Source organism: Perca flavescens, chromosome 19, assembly GCF_004354835.1.
Source record: "Perca flavescens isolate YP-PL-M2 chromosome 19, PFLA_1.0, whole genome shotgun sequence".
NCBI lineage: Eukaryota > Metazoa > Chordata > Actinopteri > Perciformes > Percidae > Perca > Perca flavescens.
The window spans coordinates 9,062,631-9,081,502 of NC_041349.1; the positions used below are offsets into that span (position 1 = coordinate 9,062,631).

The following is an 18,872-nucleotide window of genomic DNA, read 5'->3' on the forward strand; positions in this document are numbered from 1 at the left end:
GACTTTTACTGAAGTAACATTTTCAATGCAGGACCTTGACTTGTAACAGAGTATTTTTTCAGTGTGGTATTAGTACTTTTACTCAAGTACAGGATCTGAATACTTCTTCCACCGCTGATCCTAATATATGTGTTTGGATGCTCCAGGTGGGACGGAGCTTCATAGACTTTCCTGCATGTGAAACAAACAAAGAGCTCATCTGCATTAGTCATTGTTGGTCATCACTATTTCCTTTGTACTCTTTAGCTGAGGATGTGGCTAAATTGTTAAAACTGAACTGAAACTGAACAGAACAAGGACGACGTTGACGCAGCATGGAGCTCACCTCACTCTGCCTGATAATTTGTAAGAAATCTCGCTTCTTTCAATAATTTCAATAGATATACCTTTCTTTTTCTGGTTGTTCCCGAGTTAGATTAGATCAGATTCATTTTATTTGTAAATACCGAGACCCCAAAATGGAGTTTAGCATCTAAGCAGAAGTGAAAGAAAACAGTCAAGTTCAGATTATAACGGGAAGGCAAAGCTCTGAATTAGCTAAGATATAAACAGTATAAACTAAAACATATTTAGTGCAGGTGTAAGAACAAGTAAAGGCAGGAGAGGTTGTCAGGTCATATTTTACTTTTTGTGTGGATAACTAAGTTATCTTGATTTGATTTATCGTCCCAGAGGGATATTTGATTTCAAAGCCAGTGAAAATAACAAGACAGTTCTGGAGTATGATCTGGCAATGTAAGACTAGCAATGGATTGATTAAAAAACAAGTTTACTGTCTTTGTTTAGCCGTTAGCTGGTCATGCTCGTTATCGTTATTAGCTTGTTTAGCCTACACGTTAACTCTAATGTTTTTGAAGACGTTCAAGAGGCATTAGTACTTAAAACGCTTGGAAGTGGGCTAAATCTTACCTGATAGTGAAGCATCCACTTGTCTGAAATTTGCTGAACCATGTGCAATGTTTAGGCTCGGATTCACCCATATATAACGTCTACAACCCGAAAACAAATGTTATCTTTTATAGAAGAAATTAAATACTCAAAAGAAAAATGTCAAAGAAAAAATACCAAACATTTACTGGAAAAATGTTCATATTGTCTGTTCAGTTTAAAATGTACCATAGAGTAAAGCTTTCTTCTTTCATCCTCCTCAGATGTGCAGTGTTGAAAGAAAAACTTCTCCACATCAAAGTTAGATCCCAAACACCATCATGCAATATACAGGAAGTTGGCCTCTGTTCCTTGTTCCTCTTCTGTCTTTCCTGCTTCATTACAACCCATTACTGGCTTTTTCACTGAAAAACTGCACAATAGACTACTCTGAAGATGCAAATGAGCTGTTGGTTACATGTGAAAAGCGGAGCCTCACTGCTATTCCCGACGACATACCCAGAAATGCAACAATACTGGATCTCAGCTCAAACAGCATTTCAAAGATCACCGGGACAGATTTAAAATATTTACCAAAGCTCACCTATGCAGGTTTGGAACTTAATTTGATTTCCCACATTGATGATGGAGCTTTTGCAGACTTGGAGAAGTTAAAGGTCCTCAACCTGTCCAACAATAATCTTACAAAAGTCACAGACAACATGTTTCAAGGACTGTCCAAATTAGTCACGCTATTTCTGGATGTTAACCGTATCAGTTATATCTCCCCTGTGGCCTTTCAGTCCCTGGTCAGCTTAGAGGAATTAGATCTGGGCTCTAATTACCTACAACAAATAGCAGATGTTGCTCCCATCTTTAAACTACCAACTTTAAATGAGTTGTATCTTGAGAACAACAAGTTCACCTCTTTTCAATCAGACGACCTGCCTTTAAACATCTCAAAAATAAAGACCCTGTATCTGACTATGAACCCTCTGAGAAAGTTCAGTCTTACAAAAGACGTCTTTCCTCATTTGTGGTCTCTCGAGTTAATTAATTGTAGCAGCAACATTGAATGGGACGTATCAAACAAGACCTTTCTGAGAACCCTAACTAGTTTGGCTCTAGGTGGAACTTATATTAGCTTTGAGTTGTGCCGCATGGCGCTGCAGACCACTGACTTGCTACAAAAACTTTTTCTGACATCGATGAAGGCAAGGATAGATGAAGGTCTCATAGATGTCGCCTGCCAAATTCCTTCTCTAAGAACTCTTGATTTAGGGTATAACCACATTTTCAGCGTAGATGACAACCTGCTGCAGTCTTGTTCTCAGATCACTGACCTCAGTTTATCTTCTAACAAGCTCTCTGAGATGTCACAGCATTCACTCAGATCGATTTCACAGCTCAGGCATCTGGATTTGGACCATAACCAACTGTCCAAAGTGCCCCTCGCAATCAGAGGACTCTCCACACTGGAAACCTTGGATCTGAGCTCCAACCACATCAATGAACTCGACTGCAATGCATTCCTGAATATGACAAGATTAACAACGCTTAATCTCTACCAAAATCTTATTTCAAAAATTAAAGGATGTGTTTTTCAAAACTTGAATGATTTGATAGAAGTTAATATTGGAGAAAATGTTGTTTTTACTTTTGACAATACCTTCAAGGTTGGCTTGCAGAAACTCAAATCTTTGAATTTAAACAATAATCGTCTCTTACACCTCATGCCAGAAGACTTTAGCAACCTGTCCTCCCTCCGTTCTTTGGATTTAGAAAATTACAAATGTTACGATGTGTATGAAGGTGCTTTCCAAGGACTTGATAATCTTCAAACTCTTAGTATTACACCTGGACATTACAGAAAAGAGATGTTCATAGGACTCGCACAGTTAGAGAATTTGACATTACATCTGACCTCAGAGTGGGAACTGAGAAGTTCTCAAAAAAATGATTATTCACCTTTCTCAAATTTACCTAACTTAAAGAAACTTATACTCAAAGTTTATGACACATTTCTTGTTCCTGACGTTACACAAGATCTGCTCAAGGGCCTTAAATCTTTAGAGTTCTTAACTTCCGACAATTTCTTCAGGAAGTCGTTGCATCCAGACACATTTAAACACACTCCCCGACTGAAGGTTCTCCAGATAATAAACAGCGATCTGTCACATTTAACCCCTGAACTGTTCTGGCAACTTCCAAACTTGCAGAAACTCGATCTCTCCAACAATAAATTGAGATATTTGGAATTCCTCGGCGGGGCGAACCTGCTGACCCTCAGATGGCTAAAACTCAACGGGAATGAGTTGTCAGTCATCAATGAAACTGCCCTCCAATGCCTCCCTGCGTTGACGTACCTGGACCTGAATAACAATCCTTTAACGTGCGAATGCTCCAACGTTGGCTTCAACCAATGGGTGCAAAGCAACAACCAGACGCAGGTAGTTAATGGCCACCAGTATATTTGTGCCTTTCCTGTGAGCCAACAGGGGAACAAGTTCCTGGACTTTGACACTAGCTCCTGTTGGATAGACGCTGGCTTCTTCTGCTTTGTATTCAGCACTTGTCTGATTCTGTTTACTCTCCTTGCATCCTTCATTTACCATTTCCTGAGGTGGCATCTGGCCTACACCTACTACCTCTTTCTGGCCTTCGTCTACGATAAGAGGAAGGGAAGGAAGGGCTCTCCTCACCACTACGATGCTTTTGTCTCCTACAACGTTTACGATGAAGCCTGGGTCTACGAAGAGATGCTTCCAGTGCTGGAGGGGGAGCAAGGATGGAGACTCTGTCTGCACCACAGAGACTTCGAACCAGGTCTGTTTGTATTTAAAGGGTGATTTTGTTATTGTTTTCTCAACATGGACCCTACTTTTTTCTATGCATTGCTGTCTGAGTGACTAATGTGAATTTTCTTTTTGAAATTGGTCAAGAATAGAGACAGAGCGCATTCATATGGAGGATATATTTATTCATAATTCAAATTGAAAGTCCAAAGAGAAAACAAAGCAAGATCAAATTAAAAATATTATTTTACTACGCTACTAGGAAAAATTATGCCATAATTGAATTTAAGAAAAAAAAGGGAAACTGAAAAAGCAAAGTTGAAATGTAAAATGATTTATCTTTTGAATTTAACATTTGGCTTTTCCATTTCGATTTAACATTTGCCTTTTCCATTTGGACTTGACAAATATCCATGTAAGAGTATGACGCAATGGGCTCAGTCTCTATAGAGCAAGAATGCTGTAACTGGCAACAAATGTAATCCTTTAGGACAAATTAAATCCACATTCTCACATTTCATAGTCTAAAAGTGATATTTTTGCCACTGACAGGCTCAGATTATTATTCTAACCCCTGCAGAGATATACCTTTTTGTTAAAGAGTAAGATCCTTTTTGTTCAACCTGAGCAGATTGTGAAATACTCAGACCAGCTCGTCTGGCACCAACAACCATGCCACACTCAAAGTTGCTTAGATCACCTTTCTTTCTCATTCTGACATTCAGTTTGGAGTTCAGGAGATTGTCTAGACCTGGACCACAACCCTAAATGCATTGAAGCAGCTGCCATGTGATTGGTTGATTAGATAATTGCATTAAAGAGAAATGTAACAGGTGTTCCTAATAATCTTTTAGGTGAGTGTATGTTCAAATGTAAATGGTGAATTAAGGATTTATTTGAAGTAAAACAGAATGGTGATTGTTGGAACAAGAGAAAGACAAACAAAGATCGGCTGATAGTTTGATTTTGTATCTGTTGACTTTAAATCAAGTGTTTTTTACGACGATATAATTAACCCTAACTCTAATAAATCGAGTGATAAGTAGAGTTATTTTCAAATAGACTTCTTTAAAATCTGCTGGCTGTTAAAAAGCATGAATGTTTCTGCAATTGCCTCACTTTTCAGTCCTGAAGGTCACACCTGTTTCTTTTTAACAGTTTATGGACAAAAGGCAGGAAGGAAGAGTCCTGAACTTGCAAAGAAGATGCCCGTTTCTCAGGAAAACCCAAACCAATGCTGCATTAGAGAATTAAATTAGTCCTTTTCATTATTCAACTTAGAGCCACGTAGAAAGAGTTACTAGGCAGATTGTCGGAGCAGCTCCTAGTGGAAAAAAGGCTTTTTTATATAATTCCTGAGGTGCATTGCTAGTCTAAAAGCGGCTGTTGTTTTCACAGGTAAGCCCATCGTAGAAAACATTACAGACGCCATCTACGGCAGCAGGAAGACCATCTGTGTGATCAGCCGACACTACCTGCAGAGCGAGTGGTGCTCCAGAGAGATCCAGATGGCCAGGTAGGCAGCACCTCCTCTAAGTCTAGGTACTAGTGATGGTAACTTTGAGTTTCTTTTAACTGATAGTCGATGCTTGTTAAACAATCATTAACCGTTAACCAACAACTAAGAAAGGGAATCCAATTTCATACTTTCCGTGATCCGTGGACAACTACGGACTTGTAGCAGGTGGCACTTTCATGGAAATGTATGTGCGACCAACGGATAAAAGTCTACAGCAGCCTGCAGCGTGCTTGGGTTGTGGCTAGAAGGGATACAGCTACGGCCGGAAGTTATGGAAAATCTCTCAAAATCTATCTCATTAACGTTATGGTAATATCATTTTGCCTAAACTTAACTGTTGTTTTTGGAGCCTAAACTTAACTGTTGTGGTGGAAGTTTCATGCAGCAGAGTGAGTAAAGATGTCTTCAATAACAAAAGTTGAGGAAAATGAAACTGTCTTGGAATGTTTTCAAGCAATTACTTTCAAACAGAAACACAACTTTCACAAAACATAAGAGTGCAACGTGGAAGAGTCATAAGTATTATTGCTCGAGAGTGGACAGCTGGTTTTACCGCACTGCTGCAGAGTGCAGAGAAAGAGCTCTCAAAGTACATGCAGAATGTTAGCATCCTTTATACACAGAAAGAGGAAGCACCCACATGGTCATAAGTGGAACCCTTAGAAAACAGGAACCGTCTAAGCGTGCTTGTGTCTGAGTTTGATAAATATCTCGCAGCCATCTTAGGTCAAACCACAGGACAAGCTGCGTCTGTTATGCAGATGCTGATGGGACAAGATAACACAAAAATAGTTTTTTATTTGCTCTTAGTAACCTTCTTCAATACAACAGTGTTTCTGTGTTCTTGTTTCGAGAAAGCATAATTCATAACTTTAACATTTTCCATTTTGGCGCCTAAACTTGACTGTTGTTTTGCTGCCTGAACCTCACTGTCATCTTGGTGCCTAAACTTAATTGTCGTTTTGGAGCCTAAACTTAACTATTGTTTTGGAGCCTAAACTTAATGTCAGGATGTAGAGAAGGTTTGGACCTAAATGCCGTTCAAACAAAGATTTATTTCAGCCAAGAAAAACACTTTAGGCAGCACACAACACAACATGAACCACACACACAAATAGAAAGTAAGAATCCGACAAGAGATGAAGACAGAACAGGTCCTAAATACACCAGGTAACGAGGACTAACGAGGGACAGGTGACACAACAGGTGAAACACATCAGGGCGGGGAAGAACAATCAGAACAGGCGGGAAAACACAAGACAAGAAGCAAAACAAGATAAGACTAGGGAGGAAAACAGGACTTCAAAATAAAACAGGAAACAGACTCTAACAAACGGGACACTTAATTTTCGTTTTAGAGCCTAAACTTAACTGTTGTTCTGGTGCTTAAACTTAACTGTCGTTTTGGTGCCTAAACTTAACTGTCGTTTTGGAGCCTAAACTTAATTCTCGTTTTGGAACCTAAACTTAACTTGGAGCTTATGTCGTGTGTTTTGGTGTCTGCAGCTACCGTCTGTTTGACGAGCAGGACGATGTGCTGGTCCTGCTGTTTATGGAGGACATCCCTGCCTGCGAGCTGTCTCTGTACTACCGAATGAGGAGTCTGGTGAAGAGACGCACCTACCTGAGCTGGCCGCAAGCCGGTCAACACACGGGAGTCTTCTGGGAGAACATACGGCGATCTCTGATGACACCTGGAAGTCCTACGGACAACCCAATCAGGGGATTCTTTCAGAACCAGGAATAAAAAACAAACGGTTTGTTGCTTAAACTGTCACAAATTAATGTGGAGGTGGAGGAGATATCTGGTCCCATGTATATATAACAAATTTCAAACGGAAATCCCTGCATAAAAAACTGAGGTGTGGGACTTTGAAAGACACGATCAATAATGCATTATGGAAAATGTAAGATTCAGGGCTTTTAGAAGCTTGACCCATACGACAAACTAAAGCCCTGTTTGCATGGAATTAGTGTTACCTGGTGACCACTAGTCATTTGTAATAAAGACGGAGGTTGTCTGTGATCTTAATCTTAATCGGCCATGTCTGTAATTTGTCAAGGAATGAATTCCCCTGCAAATGACCTACCATATTTCGCCGAACACCAAGGTCCTGTGGTAACATTAGTTCAAATCTATAGGTCTGTGATTTGGCCGGGTCGAACTCCACTTTTTTATCTAACGTTAGTGTAACAGAGTTAAAAATGTAGTGTATTGTTATTTATGATTTTCGCCAAAAATGAACAGCCTTGTTTAATAGTTGTGAATGGGAGCCATCCTTGACCATTTGGTGTACTGCAGATCTGCTGCGTGTAGTCTTGCGTTACTTCCATACCCGATCAGAAAAGCTGTATACTTTTGATCGGATAGGTTCAGTGTACAAAGTACTTCACCCAGTATATAATTTTTATAAAAGTAAATTGATGTTTAGGTTGATAACTTCGATGTATCTCTCGTGTTATGTTATTCCCATGCACTGTAAAGACCCTATTGCATTTTGCATGTTTTGACAGAAAGTTTGTTAATGTTTCTTTTTGTGAGTTTCTGCATACTGAGGCTAACGTGGCTAGCCGTAAACTCTGCTAGTCACATCCATACATTGGAGGTAATATTTCTCTGTGTCTATCATGTGTGGATGTTTAATCTCAGTATAGTTTCAGTATATTGATAAGACAACAGCGTATGTGAGTATTCCCGAACGTTAATTAGTTGTCGTTCCATGCGTGTTGACATTCTGTCTGGCGTGCCTTGCTTGCAAGCACCGATAGTGTACAATGGGATACTGGTGTAGTACATGTAGCCTATGTAATGCAATACATTCTTTAAATTTTGCTTGTGCAGATGCTGTAAATGTGTACACCAAAGCCTGAAGACAATGTTTTGATTTATGTACAAAAGGTATGTGGCTCCATAATGTAATTAGGTTTTAATAATGTGCTGTAACTTTTTGCACTTAGGCTGCAGTTATGCCATTCTATACGAGAAGTTTAAAAGTTATGATTCAGATAATAGTTTTGTATGATTTTTTTCTATTACTGAAAGAGTAATTAGCAGAGAAGCTGTATACTTTTGATCGGATGCTGTAAATGTGTACACCAAAGCCTGAAGACAATGTTTTGATTTATTTTCCAAAGGAAAAATAAAAAGGAAGAAAAATTCAACATTTCGCCTGTAAGTCTTCTGGTAGCTGTGCCAAGAGAAATCTCAATCATTCCCAATTATGCAGAGACGGAGAGCGTAGGTATATGTAAGGAGATAACATAGGCACAGGCAAATTATTGCTAACTAAAATGCTAGTTAACATTACTAATTAAACTTAAACAGCTAATGTAAGTCGAAACTGCTTGCGAGCTTCTCCTGTAGGCCACTATACGATAATTCCTCTACTATGTGACAGCAAGTCGCGTGGTTATGACACGATCGTTTTTACATTAAAACATTTCTTTAGGAATAAACAATGGACTAATAAAGTCTTTAAACACTTCAGATGTAAAGTTATTCACTGTCAAAGTGACACCAAAATGAATGGTAGTCAATGAATGCTAACGGAAGGTGATGGTTTAGTAGCATCAAAATGACTCCATAGGAGGTACGTTTTGCTAAGGCTGGCTTACCGCCTTGGTTCATTCTCTCTCGCTCCACCACTTTATCTAACGTTAGTACCACTCTCTCTCTCTCTGTTCTTTCTCTAGTTTGTTCCACCGCTTTGTTTTATCTAATGTTAGCACCGCTGCACATAGCGCTCTAGCGAGGATACCCTAGCAGAAGCTGTTATTATAGCAACATAATATGTTATAGCAACAAAAGTCCGTCAACAGTGTAACCAGGAAACACATGACTATATAGATCTATAGATTTAAGGAAGGTCACTGAGTGACATTTTCACCCTCTACCGACAGAAATAGGGCTCATAGTTCCTGATGAGCTGCAGTTGAAGAGAAGTTAGAGAAAGACAAACTACTCTCGTCTTGCTGATTCCTCCTGACATGACTCCAGAGATAAAAGGTAACGTCTGAATGTGTTCATGTTGTTGCCGTCCTGTTGTACAGATTTAGTGTGTGAGGGTTGGTGGATTAGACACAAAGTTAACAGATAATAATGTTGTAGCTTCGCTCAGTAAGGAGACAATTCAACAACAACCGTATCAGTGGTGGAATGTAACTAAATACATTTACTCAAGTACTGTACTTAAATCAAAATGTTGAGGTACTTGTACTCTCCTTTAGTCTTTTCTTTTCATGCCACTTTCTACTTCTACTCTGCTACATTTCAGAGAGAAATATTGTACTTTTTATTACACTACATTCATCACACAAAACACATGTAGTTTATAAAATCTGATGTTTTATTATAAATTAAACTAGTCAACAATATAACGGCCTACAAGTCCAGCTGAGATGATTAGACCATTAAACACACAACTGTTTGGATCCTGTACACTTTCTAAAATGGGAGGATTATTTACTTTAAGTAAATTTTCCTGATGATACTTACAGACATTCACTGAAGTAACATTTTCAATGCAGGACTTTGACTTGTAAAAGAGTATTTTTGCTGTGTGGTATTAGTACTTTTACTCAAGTACAGGATCTGAATACTTCTTCCACCGCTGATCCTGACATATGTGTTTGGATGCTCCAGGTGGGCAGAGCTTCATGAACTTTCCTGCATGTGAAACAAACAAAGAGCTCCTCTGGATTGTTTTTTTGTTGTGATACATAAAACCTGTGATTGTTTGTCATCACTATTTCCTTTGTCCTTTTAGCTCAGGATGTGGAAAAACTGTTAAAACTGATCTGAAACTGAACAGAACAAAATCGTTTTTGACAGAGGATGGACTGACCTCACTCTGCCCGATAATTTGTAAGAAATCTCACCCCTTCAATAATTTCAATAGATATCCTTTTCTTTCTTTTTCTGGTGTTCTTTGTTCATTCAACCGTTGTTTCATGTTGTTCGCGAGTTAGATTAGATTCAACTTTATTTGCAAGTACTGAGACCACAAAATGGAGTTTAGCATCTAAGCAGAAGTGAAAAGAAAACTGTAAAGTGTATATAACAGGAAGGGGAAGCTCTGAATGAGCTAAGATATAAACAGTATCAACAAAAAAGATATTTAGTGAGTAAATATATGTACCGAGTTTATTGTCTTTGATTCTTCAAAAGTGCAATCAATCCTTTTCCTGTCCATCTATCATCTAATTGATCCGAAACATGGGAGCAACTTTGGGTGCAATGGGGTGGGGGGGGCATTGAGCCATTAGCTGCTTTCTGACATGAGTAATTTTTGCAGTTCCTAGAACATAACGTTCCTAGAACCCTTTTGTTTGGCATTTTAGGCCTTTATTTGTATAGGACAGCTTAGACTTGAAAGGGGAGAGAGTGAGGGGGAATGACAGGCAGCAAAGGGCCACAGATTGGAGTCGAACCTGCGGCCGTTGCGTCGAGGGGCAAACCTCTATATGGGGTTAGCTCTGGTTAGCTCTACCAGGTGAGCTAACCAGGCGCCCCCTAGAACCCTTTTGTTCTGACTGGACCAATTTGGGGATTATTAAAGGTGCCTTGCCACACGTATTTCATTACTTTGTGGTGATGTCTGAAGTTCTACCATGGACTCTGTAACATTTTTTGTGGAAAAAATGCCTTGGTTACCTTGTTTCAAGCCATTTTAGTTTGGTATAGAAAGCCTGCAGGACGACTCAGCTTGATTTCTGCCAGTTCTCATTAATATTCAACAAGCTAAGCTGTTTGAATCGGATTGGCTAACAGCTAGCCAATGAGAGCCTGGCTTTCAGAATCCTTTACCCAGCGCAACTGGGCGAGCTCATGAATAGTAATGAGCTCAGGCAACACCACGTCAGACTGACCAGCTTTTGTGAAAGGCCTGATTTCTCTGCTTATTTCTTGTCAGTGACTACAGCTGACAGATGAGGAAGCAGTTCATTTTCACATTCACAACATAACACAAACACATATGGACCTAAAAGATTTAAAAAAAAATACAAGGAGAAACGGTTTTGTGTGGCAGGGCACCTTATAAAAAGAAAAAATTAAAAAACAACATTTTAGGCCTTAACATTTATTTTAAATTACCAGCATTTAAAATTAGCTGAAGTATTGTGTTCTAGGTATGAAAATATTTTAAACAGGTCTTAATTTCCCTTTGACCATGCAACGCTAACTTTAATGTTCATTGAAATGCCTTTTCATAGCAAAAGTCTAAAAAAATGCCGAGGGGAGTTGCGTTTGCAATACGCTTGTTTATTTCCTCTTAGCATCGATATTCACATCCGCGTGATGCCATTTCAAGTGAGTTAGCAAGTTTGAAGTGTTGCCAGCAACATACCCGATCACTAATGAGCAATTTACAGTTGTATTCTCATTTTGTTATACTAGAAGTGTCAAACTCAACTTTGGAATTACGCAGTCTCATCCTCAAGTTTGGCGAGGGCTTTCCCCTTTCTATTCATGAAACAATTCTCTTCACGCTTCTCATAAAATAAGCGCAACACTGTACTCTGGCTTTGCCAACATAGAGACAGAGCACATCATGTCATACTCTGACATACTCTGTGGCCACGCCCACCGGAGGGGAAAACAACTCTCCGCTATCCATTGACTTGTATTGCATATGTTTTTGTAAATATGTCTCTGGTTATTTGTACTTTTACTTAAGCACTGAGATTCAGTACACCACTGCAATGTACAAGTCATCTGGGACTCCAACAACCATCTCAGTGCTTCCCAGGAGGAGCACAGGAAGTGTCATGTCCTTATATTTGCGGGGCATTTTCTTATGCTAATTAGGAACAACTGGCACGCGCTTTCAATTACAAAGACGTGGGATTCATCAATCCTAAGAACATAGATGCGAATAATTCTGCTGTTTAAGAACACTTTTTTTTGTCTTGCTGGACATCCTCTTGTCATGGAGGGTCAAAATTTGCTGAACCATGTGCTATATACAGAGGCAACGATCATGCTCCGGATTCACCCATATATAAAACGTTTACAACCCGAAAACAAATTTTATCTTTTATAGAAGAACTGAAATACTCAAAAGAAAAATGTCAGAGAAAAAAAATACCAAACATTTAGTGGAAAGAATTTTCATTTTAAAATGTTTAAAATGTACCGTAGAGTAAAGCTTTCTTCTTTCATCCTCCTCAGATGTGCAGCGTTGAAAGAAAAACTTCTCCACATCAAAGTTAGATCCCAAACACCATCATGCAATATACAGGAAGTTGGCCTCTGTTCCTTGTTCCTCTTCTGTCTTTCCTGCTTCATTACAACCCATTGCTGGCTTTTTCACTGAAAAACTGCACGATTGACTACTCTGAAGATGCAAATGAGCTGTGGGTTACATGCAGACAGCGCAGCCTCACTGCTATTCCCAACGACATTCCCAGAAATGCAACAATACTGGATCTCGGCTCAAACATGATTTCAAAGATCACCGGGACAGATTTAAAATATTTACCAAAGCTCACCTATGCATCTTTAGGATTTAATTTGATTTCCCACATTGATGATGGAGCTTTTGCAGACTTGGAAAAGTTAAAGGTCCTCTTCCTGTCCAACAATAATCTTACAAAAGTCACAGACAACATGTTTCAAGGACTGTCCAAACTAGTCTTGCTATTTCTGGATGTTAACCGTATCAGTTATATCTCCACTGTGGCCTTTCAGTCCCTGGTCAGCTTAGAGGAATTAGATCTGGGCTCTAATTACCTACAACAAATAGCAGATGTTGCTCCCATCTTTAAACTACCAACTCTAAATAAGTTGTCTCTTGAGAACAACAAGTTCACCTCTTTTCAATCAGACGACCTGCCTTTAAACGTCTCAAACATAAAGACCCTTTATCTGACTATGAACCCTCTGAGAAAGTTCAGTCTTACAAAAGACGTCTTTCCTCGTTTGCGGTCTCTTCAGTTGAGTAACTGTAGCAGCAGCAACATTGAATGGGACGTATCAAACAAGACCTTTCTGAGAAACCTAACGAGTTTGTCTCTAGGTGGAAGTTATATTAGCTTTGAGTTGTGCCGCGTGGTGCTGCAGACCACTGACTCACTACAAACACTTTTTCTGACATTGATGAAGGCGAGGATAGGTGAAGGTCTCATAGACGTCGCCTGCCAAATTCCTTCTCTAAGAACTCTTGATTTAGTGTATAACCACATTTTCAGCGTAGACGACAACCTGCTGAAGTCTTGTTCTCAGATCACTGATCTCAGTTTATCTTCTAACAAGCTGTTCAACATGTCAGAGCATTCACTCAGATCGATTTCACAGCTCAGGTATCTGGATTTGGGCAACAACCAACTGTCCAAAGTGCCCCTCGCAATCAGAGGACTCTCCACACTGGAAACCTTGGATCTGAGCTACAACGACATAGCTGAACTCGACTGCAACGCTTTTCTGAATTTGACAAGATTAACAACACTTAATCTTTACCAAAATCGAATTTCAAAAATTAAAGGATGTGTTTTTCAAAAGTTGAATGATTTGAAAGAACTTAATATTGGAGAAAATGCTGTTTTTACTTTTGACAATACCTTCAGGGTTGGCTTGCAGAAACTTGAATCTTTGAATTTAAACAATAATCGTCTCTTACATCTCATGTCAGAAGACTTTAGCAACCTGTCCTCCCTCCGTTCTTTGGATTTAGAAAATTACAGATGTTACCATGTGAATGAAAGGGCTTTCCAAGGACTTGATAATCTTCAAACTCTTATTATTACACCTGGACATTACAGAAAAGAGATGTTCATAGGACTCGCACAGTTAGAGAATCTGACATTACATCTTACCGCAAAGTGGGAACTGAGAAGTTCTCAACAAAACGATTATTCACCTTTCTCAAATTTACCTAACTTAAAGAAGCTTATACTCAAAGGTTACGACATATTTGATGCTCAAGACATTACACAAGATCTGCTCAAGGGCCTTAAGTCATTAGAGTTCTTAACTTCTGACAATTTCTTCAGGAAGTCGTTGCACCCAGACACATTTAAACACACTCCTCAACTGAAGGTTCTTGAGATAATAAACAGCGATTTATCACATTTAACCCCTGAACTGTTCTGGCAAATTCCAAACTTGCAGAAACTCGATCTCTCCAACAATAAACTGAGATATTTGGATTTCCTCGGCGGGGCGAACCTGCTGACCCTCAGATGGCTAAAACTCAACGGGAATGAGTTTTCGGTCATCAACGGAACGGCCCTCCAATGCCTCCCTGCGTTGACATACCTGGACCTGAATAACAATCCTTTAACGTGCGAATGCTCCAACGTTGGCTTCAACCAATGGGTGCAAAGCAACAACCAGACGCAGGTAGTTAATGGCCACCAGTATATTTGTGCCTTTCCTGTGAGCCAAAAGGGGAACAAGTTCCTGGACTTTGACACTAGCTCCTGTTGGATAGACGCTGGCTTCTTCTGCTTCATATTCAGCACTTGTCTGATTCTGTTTACTCTCCTTGCATCCTTCATTTACCATTTCCTGAGGTGGCACCTTGCCTACGCCTACTACCTCTTTCTGGCTTTCGTCTACGATAAGAGGAAGGGAAGGAAGGGCTCTCCTCTCCACTACGATGCTTTTGTCTCCTATAACGTTTACGATGAAGCCTGGGTCTACGAACAGATGCTTCCAGTGCTGGAAGGGGAGCAAGGATGGAGACTCTGTCTGCACCACAGAGACTTCGAACCAGGTCTGTTTGTATTTAAAGGGTGATTTCGTTGTTGTTTTCTCAACCTGGACCCTACTTTTTTCTATGCATTGCTGTCTGAGCGACTAATATGAATTTTCTTTTTAAAATTTGTCCAGAATAGAGACAGAGCACATTTATATGGAGGATATATTTAATCATAATTCAAACTGAAAGTCCAAAGAGAAAACAATGCAAGATAAAATAAAAATATTATTTTACCACGCTACTACGAAAAATTATGTCATAATTGAATTTAAAAAAGAAAAAGGAAACTGAAAAAGCAAAGTTGGAATGTAAAATGATTTATCTTTTGAATTTAACATTTGGCTTTTCCATTTCAATTTAACATTTGGCTTATCCATTTGCACTTGACAAATGTCAATGTAAGAGAACAACACGATGGGCTCTGTCTTTATAGAGCAAGAATGCTGTAACTGGCAGCAAATGTAACCCTTTAGGACAAATGAAATCCACAATCTCAATTTTGTCGTCTCAAAAGTGATATTTTTGCCACTGACAGGCTCAGATTATTATTCTAACCCCTGCAGACATATACCTTGTTGTTAAAGACGAAGATCCTTTTTGTTCAACCTGAGCAGACTGTGAAATACTCAGACCAGCCTGTCTGGCACCAACAACCATGCCACACTCAAAGTTGCTTAGATCACCTTTCTTTCTCATTCTGACATTCAGTTTGGAGTTCAGGAGATTGTCTAGACCTGGACCACACCCCTAAATGCATTGAAGCAGCTGCCATGTGATTGGTTGATTAGATAATTGCATTAAAGAGAAATGTAACAGGTGTTCCTAATAATCCTTTAGGTGAGTGTATTCAAATGTAAATGGATGAATTAAGGATTTATTTTAACCAAACCAGAGTGGTGATTGTTGGAACAAGAGAAAGATGAACCAAGACGGGCTGATAGTTTGATTTTGTTTTTGTTGACTTTAAATGAAATGTTTTTTACGATGATAAAATTAACCCTAACTCTTAGAAATCTAGTGAGAAGTAGGGTCATTTTCTAGTAGACTTCTTTAAAATCTGCTGGCCATTAAAAAGCATTAAGGTTTCTATTAGTCCTTTCCATTATTCAATTTAGAGCCACGTAGAAAGAGTTACTAGGCAGTTTGTCGGGGCAGCTCCTAATGGAAAAAAGGCTTTTTTTAATTTCTGAGGTGCATTGCTAGTCTAAAATCGGCTGTTGTTTTCACAGGTAAGCCCATCTTAGAAAACATTACAGACGCCATCTACGGCAGCAGGAAGACCATCTGTGTGATCAGCCGACACTACCTGCAGAGCGAGTGGTGCTCCAGAGAGATCCAGATGGCCAGGTAGGCAGCACCTCCTCTAAGTCTAGGTACTAGTGATGGTAACTTTGAGGGGTTTTTAACTGAAAGTCGACGCTTGTTAACTGATCATTAACCGTTAACCGACAACAGGGAAAGGAAGTAGGTTACAGCTACAGCCAGAAGTTATGTAAAATCTCGCAAAATCAAATTCAATAACGTTATAGTAAAATCATTTTGCCTAAACTAAAAAGTTGTTTTGGTGATTAAACTTAACTGTCGTTTTGGTGATTAAACTTAACTGTCGTTTTGGTGCCTAAACTTAACTGTTGTTTTGGTGCCTAAACTTAACTGTCGTTTTGGTGATTAAACTTAACTGTCGTTTTGGTGCCTAAACTTAACTGTCGTTTTGGTGCCTAAACTGTAGCTCTGCCGTAGCTATATTCCTTGTAGCTACAAGACGGCCGATTCAATGCGCCAGCTCTCATGACGCAACGTGTAGCAACGTCTAGCAGAGAGCCAATATCAAAAAAAGAGCTTATAACTTATCTTGTTCCCAAACTAATTGGAGCTTATGTCGTGTGTTTTGGTGTCTGCAGCTACCGTCTGTTTGACGAGCAGGACGATGTGCTGATCCTGCTGTTCATGGAGGACATCCCTGCCCGCGAGCTGTCTCTGTACTACCGAATGAGGAGTCTGGTGAAGAGACGCACCTACCTGAGCTGGCCGCAAGCCGGTCAACACACGGGAGTCTTCTGGGAGAACATACGGCGAGCTCTGATGAGACCTGGAAGTCCCACGGACAACCCAATCAGGGGTTTCTTTCAGAATCAGGCATGAAAAAAAAAAATCACAAACAGTATATGTCAAAAGGGATTTAAATGGGCTCTTCTTACCTGTAAAGGTCATTTGATATAGAGGATGGATACACGAACCAAGGAACCGACTGTTTGAATATTATTCATACATTCAAATTAAAATAGACAGTCTTTAATAGTAGTAATTAATATGAATATGATATCTGATTGGTTTAATGCACATTTTGCCCAAACCATACCTAAGAGTAATGTAGCTACCAGTAGCTATTAGACCAACCCATTTTAGATTTGCGTAGATTTTTAAAATAGGGCCCAAAGTTTCATTTCATTCACAAAGCACATGGCCGGTTACCATGGATACTACAGCTGTCTGTCAGGGCCACCTGAGGGCTGTTTTTGTTGGTGGGGTTAAAGAGAGAGAGAAAGAGAGACAGAGAGAGAGAGACAGAAACATAGAGAGAGAGAGAGAGGGAGAGAGATAGAGAGAAAGAGAGAGTGAGACATACAGAGAGAGAGAGACAGAGAGAGGGAGAAAGAGATGGAGAGAGGCAAAATGAATAGAGTTATATATATTATAATTTTTATTTCTATATTCTTTTATTTATTTGTATTCTTTTTTATATTAATGTTGAGGGACATGCACCGAATTTAGTATCTGCATTTATATCATAATTATCCTGTTTACTTGTATTAATATATCAGATATATCTCCTTGTTGTTGTTTCTATGTATGTATATATGTTTGTTCTTATGCTTTGGCAACACAGATGTATTTTTTGTCATGCCAATCAAGCAACATGAAATTGAAATTGTGAGAGAGAGAGAGAGGTTTTAAAAATGTTTTTTCTTTGTTTCATAATGTCTTTCCTACTTTCTTTCTTTCTTTGTTAGTTTCTCTCTTTGTTACTTTTATATCTTTCTAATTTCCCCGAGAGGGATTAAACAATAACTGTGTGAGCAATGGAGTGGTAATCATTTAAACCTTGGTGTTGATTTCATTCAGTTTATCATTATTTTAGTTTTGCTCAATACGTAAGTTTTTTCATTTTGGTCACATTTAGTTTGTTTTCATCTGTTTTCATTTTGTTGTGTGTACACTTTACGCTGCATGAAAGTTCTATAAATAAATGTGAGTTGAGTCAAAGTACTTCTTTATTTATTTCTGCCGTTGTTTCTCTCTCTCATCCTTTCTGTCCTTGTTTCTTTCTTTCTGTCATTGGGTCTCATTTGTATAGGCGTAGATTCTATTCCGAAAGATTTTGCGCGCCAAAAAGTCAGAATTCTCGTACGCAAAAACAAAATTCTGATTTATAATACCTTGCGGCGCACACTGGTAGGCTCTCTTGTCGTTATAAATACTAAAGATGTTCAGATACCGATACCAGTTTTGGTATCAGCTCCGATACTGCCTATAACGCTGGTATCGGTATTGGGAAGAACTGGAGTTTATGCACCAATCCGATACCACGTAATAAAGCCCTAAAGAAAATCTACATTAAAGTAGTTTATTTATGTTCTTTTTCCGTTATAACTGACTGTCAAAGTGGATAATAAAAGAAAGTTCTACGGCATTCATCGTTTGTGTTTGTTTAACCTGAGCTAGACCGACAACAAAGATAGAAATCATATCACATCCATACAGGGATAGTAGTATACAACTGTTATACATCATATCACATCCATACAGGGATAGTAGTATACAGCTGTTATACATCATATCACATCCATACAGAGATAGTAGTATACAACTGTTATACATCATATCACATCCATACAGGGATAGTAGTATACAGCTGTTATACATCATATCACATCCATACAGGGATAGTAGTATACAGCTGTTATACATCATATCACATCCATACAGAGA

At 39.0% G+C, this 18,872-nt stretch overlaps 2 protein-coding genes across 2 annotated transcripts; both read left to right on the forward strand.

The window, feature by feature from the left end:
• The first annotated feature begins 296 nt into the window (after nt 1-296).
• LOC114545502 (toll-like receptor 13) lies at nt 297-8,281 on the forward strand. Its single transcript, XM_028563807.1, has 4 exons — nt 297-345; nt 1,152-3,693; nt 5,061-5,178; nt 6,688-8,281. Exons 2-4 carry the CDS (start codon nt 1,209-1,211, stop codon nt 6,926-6,928), a joined length of 2,844 nt encoding a protein of 947 aa, XP_028419608.1. The 5' UTR covers nt 297-345; nt 1,152-1,208; the 3' UTR covers nt 6,929-8,281.
• An 851-nt stretch (nt 8,282-9,132) lies between these two features.
• LOC114545590 (toll-like receptor 13) lies at nt 9,133-17,413 on the forward strand. The gene is made up of 4 exons (XM_028563972.1): nt 9,133-9,187; nt 12,353-14,897; nt 16,112-16,229; nt 16,784-17,413. Exons 2-4 carry the CDS (start codon nt 12,410-12,412, stop codon nt 17,022-17,024), a joined length of 2,847 nt encoding a protein of 948 aa, XP_028419773.1. The 5' UTR covers nt 9,133-9,187; nt 12,353-12,409; the 3' UTR covers nt 17,025-17,413.
• The last annotated feature ends 1,459 nt before the right edge of the window (nt 17,414-18,872 follow it).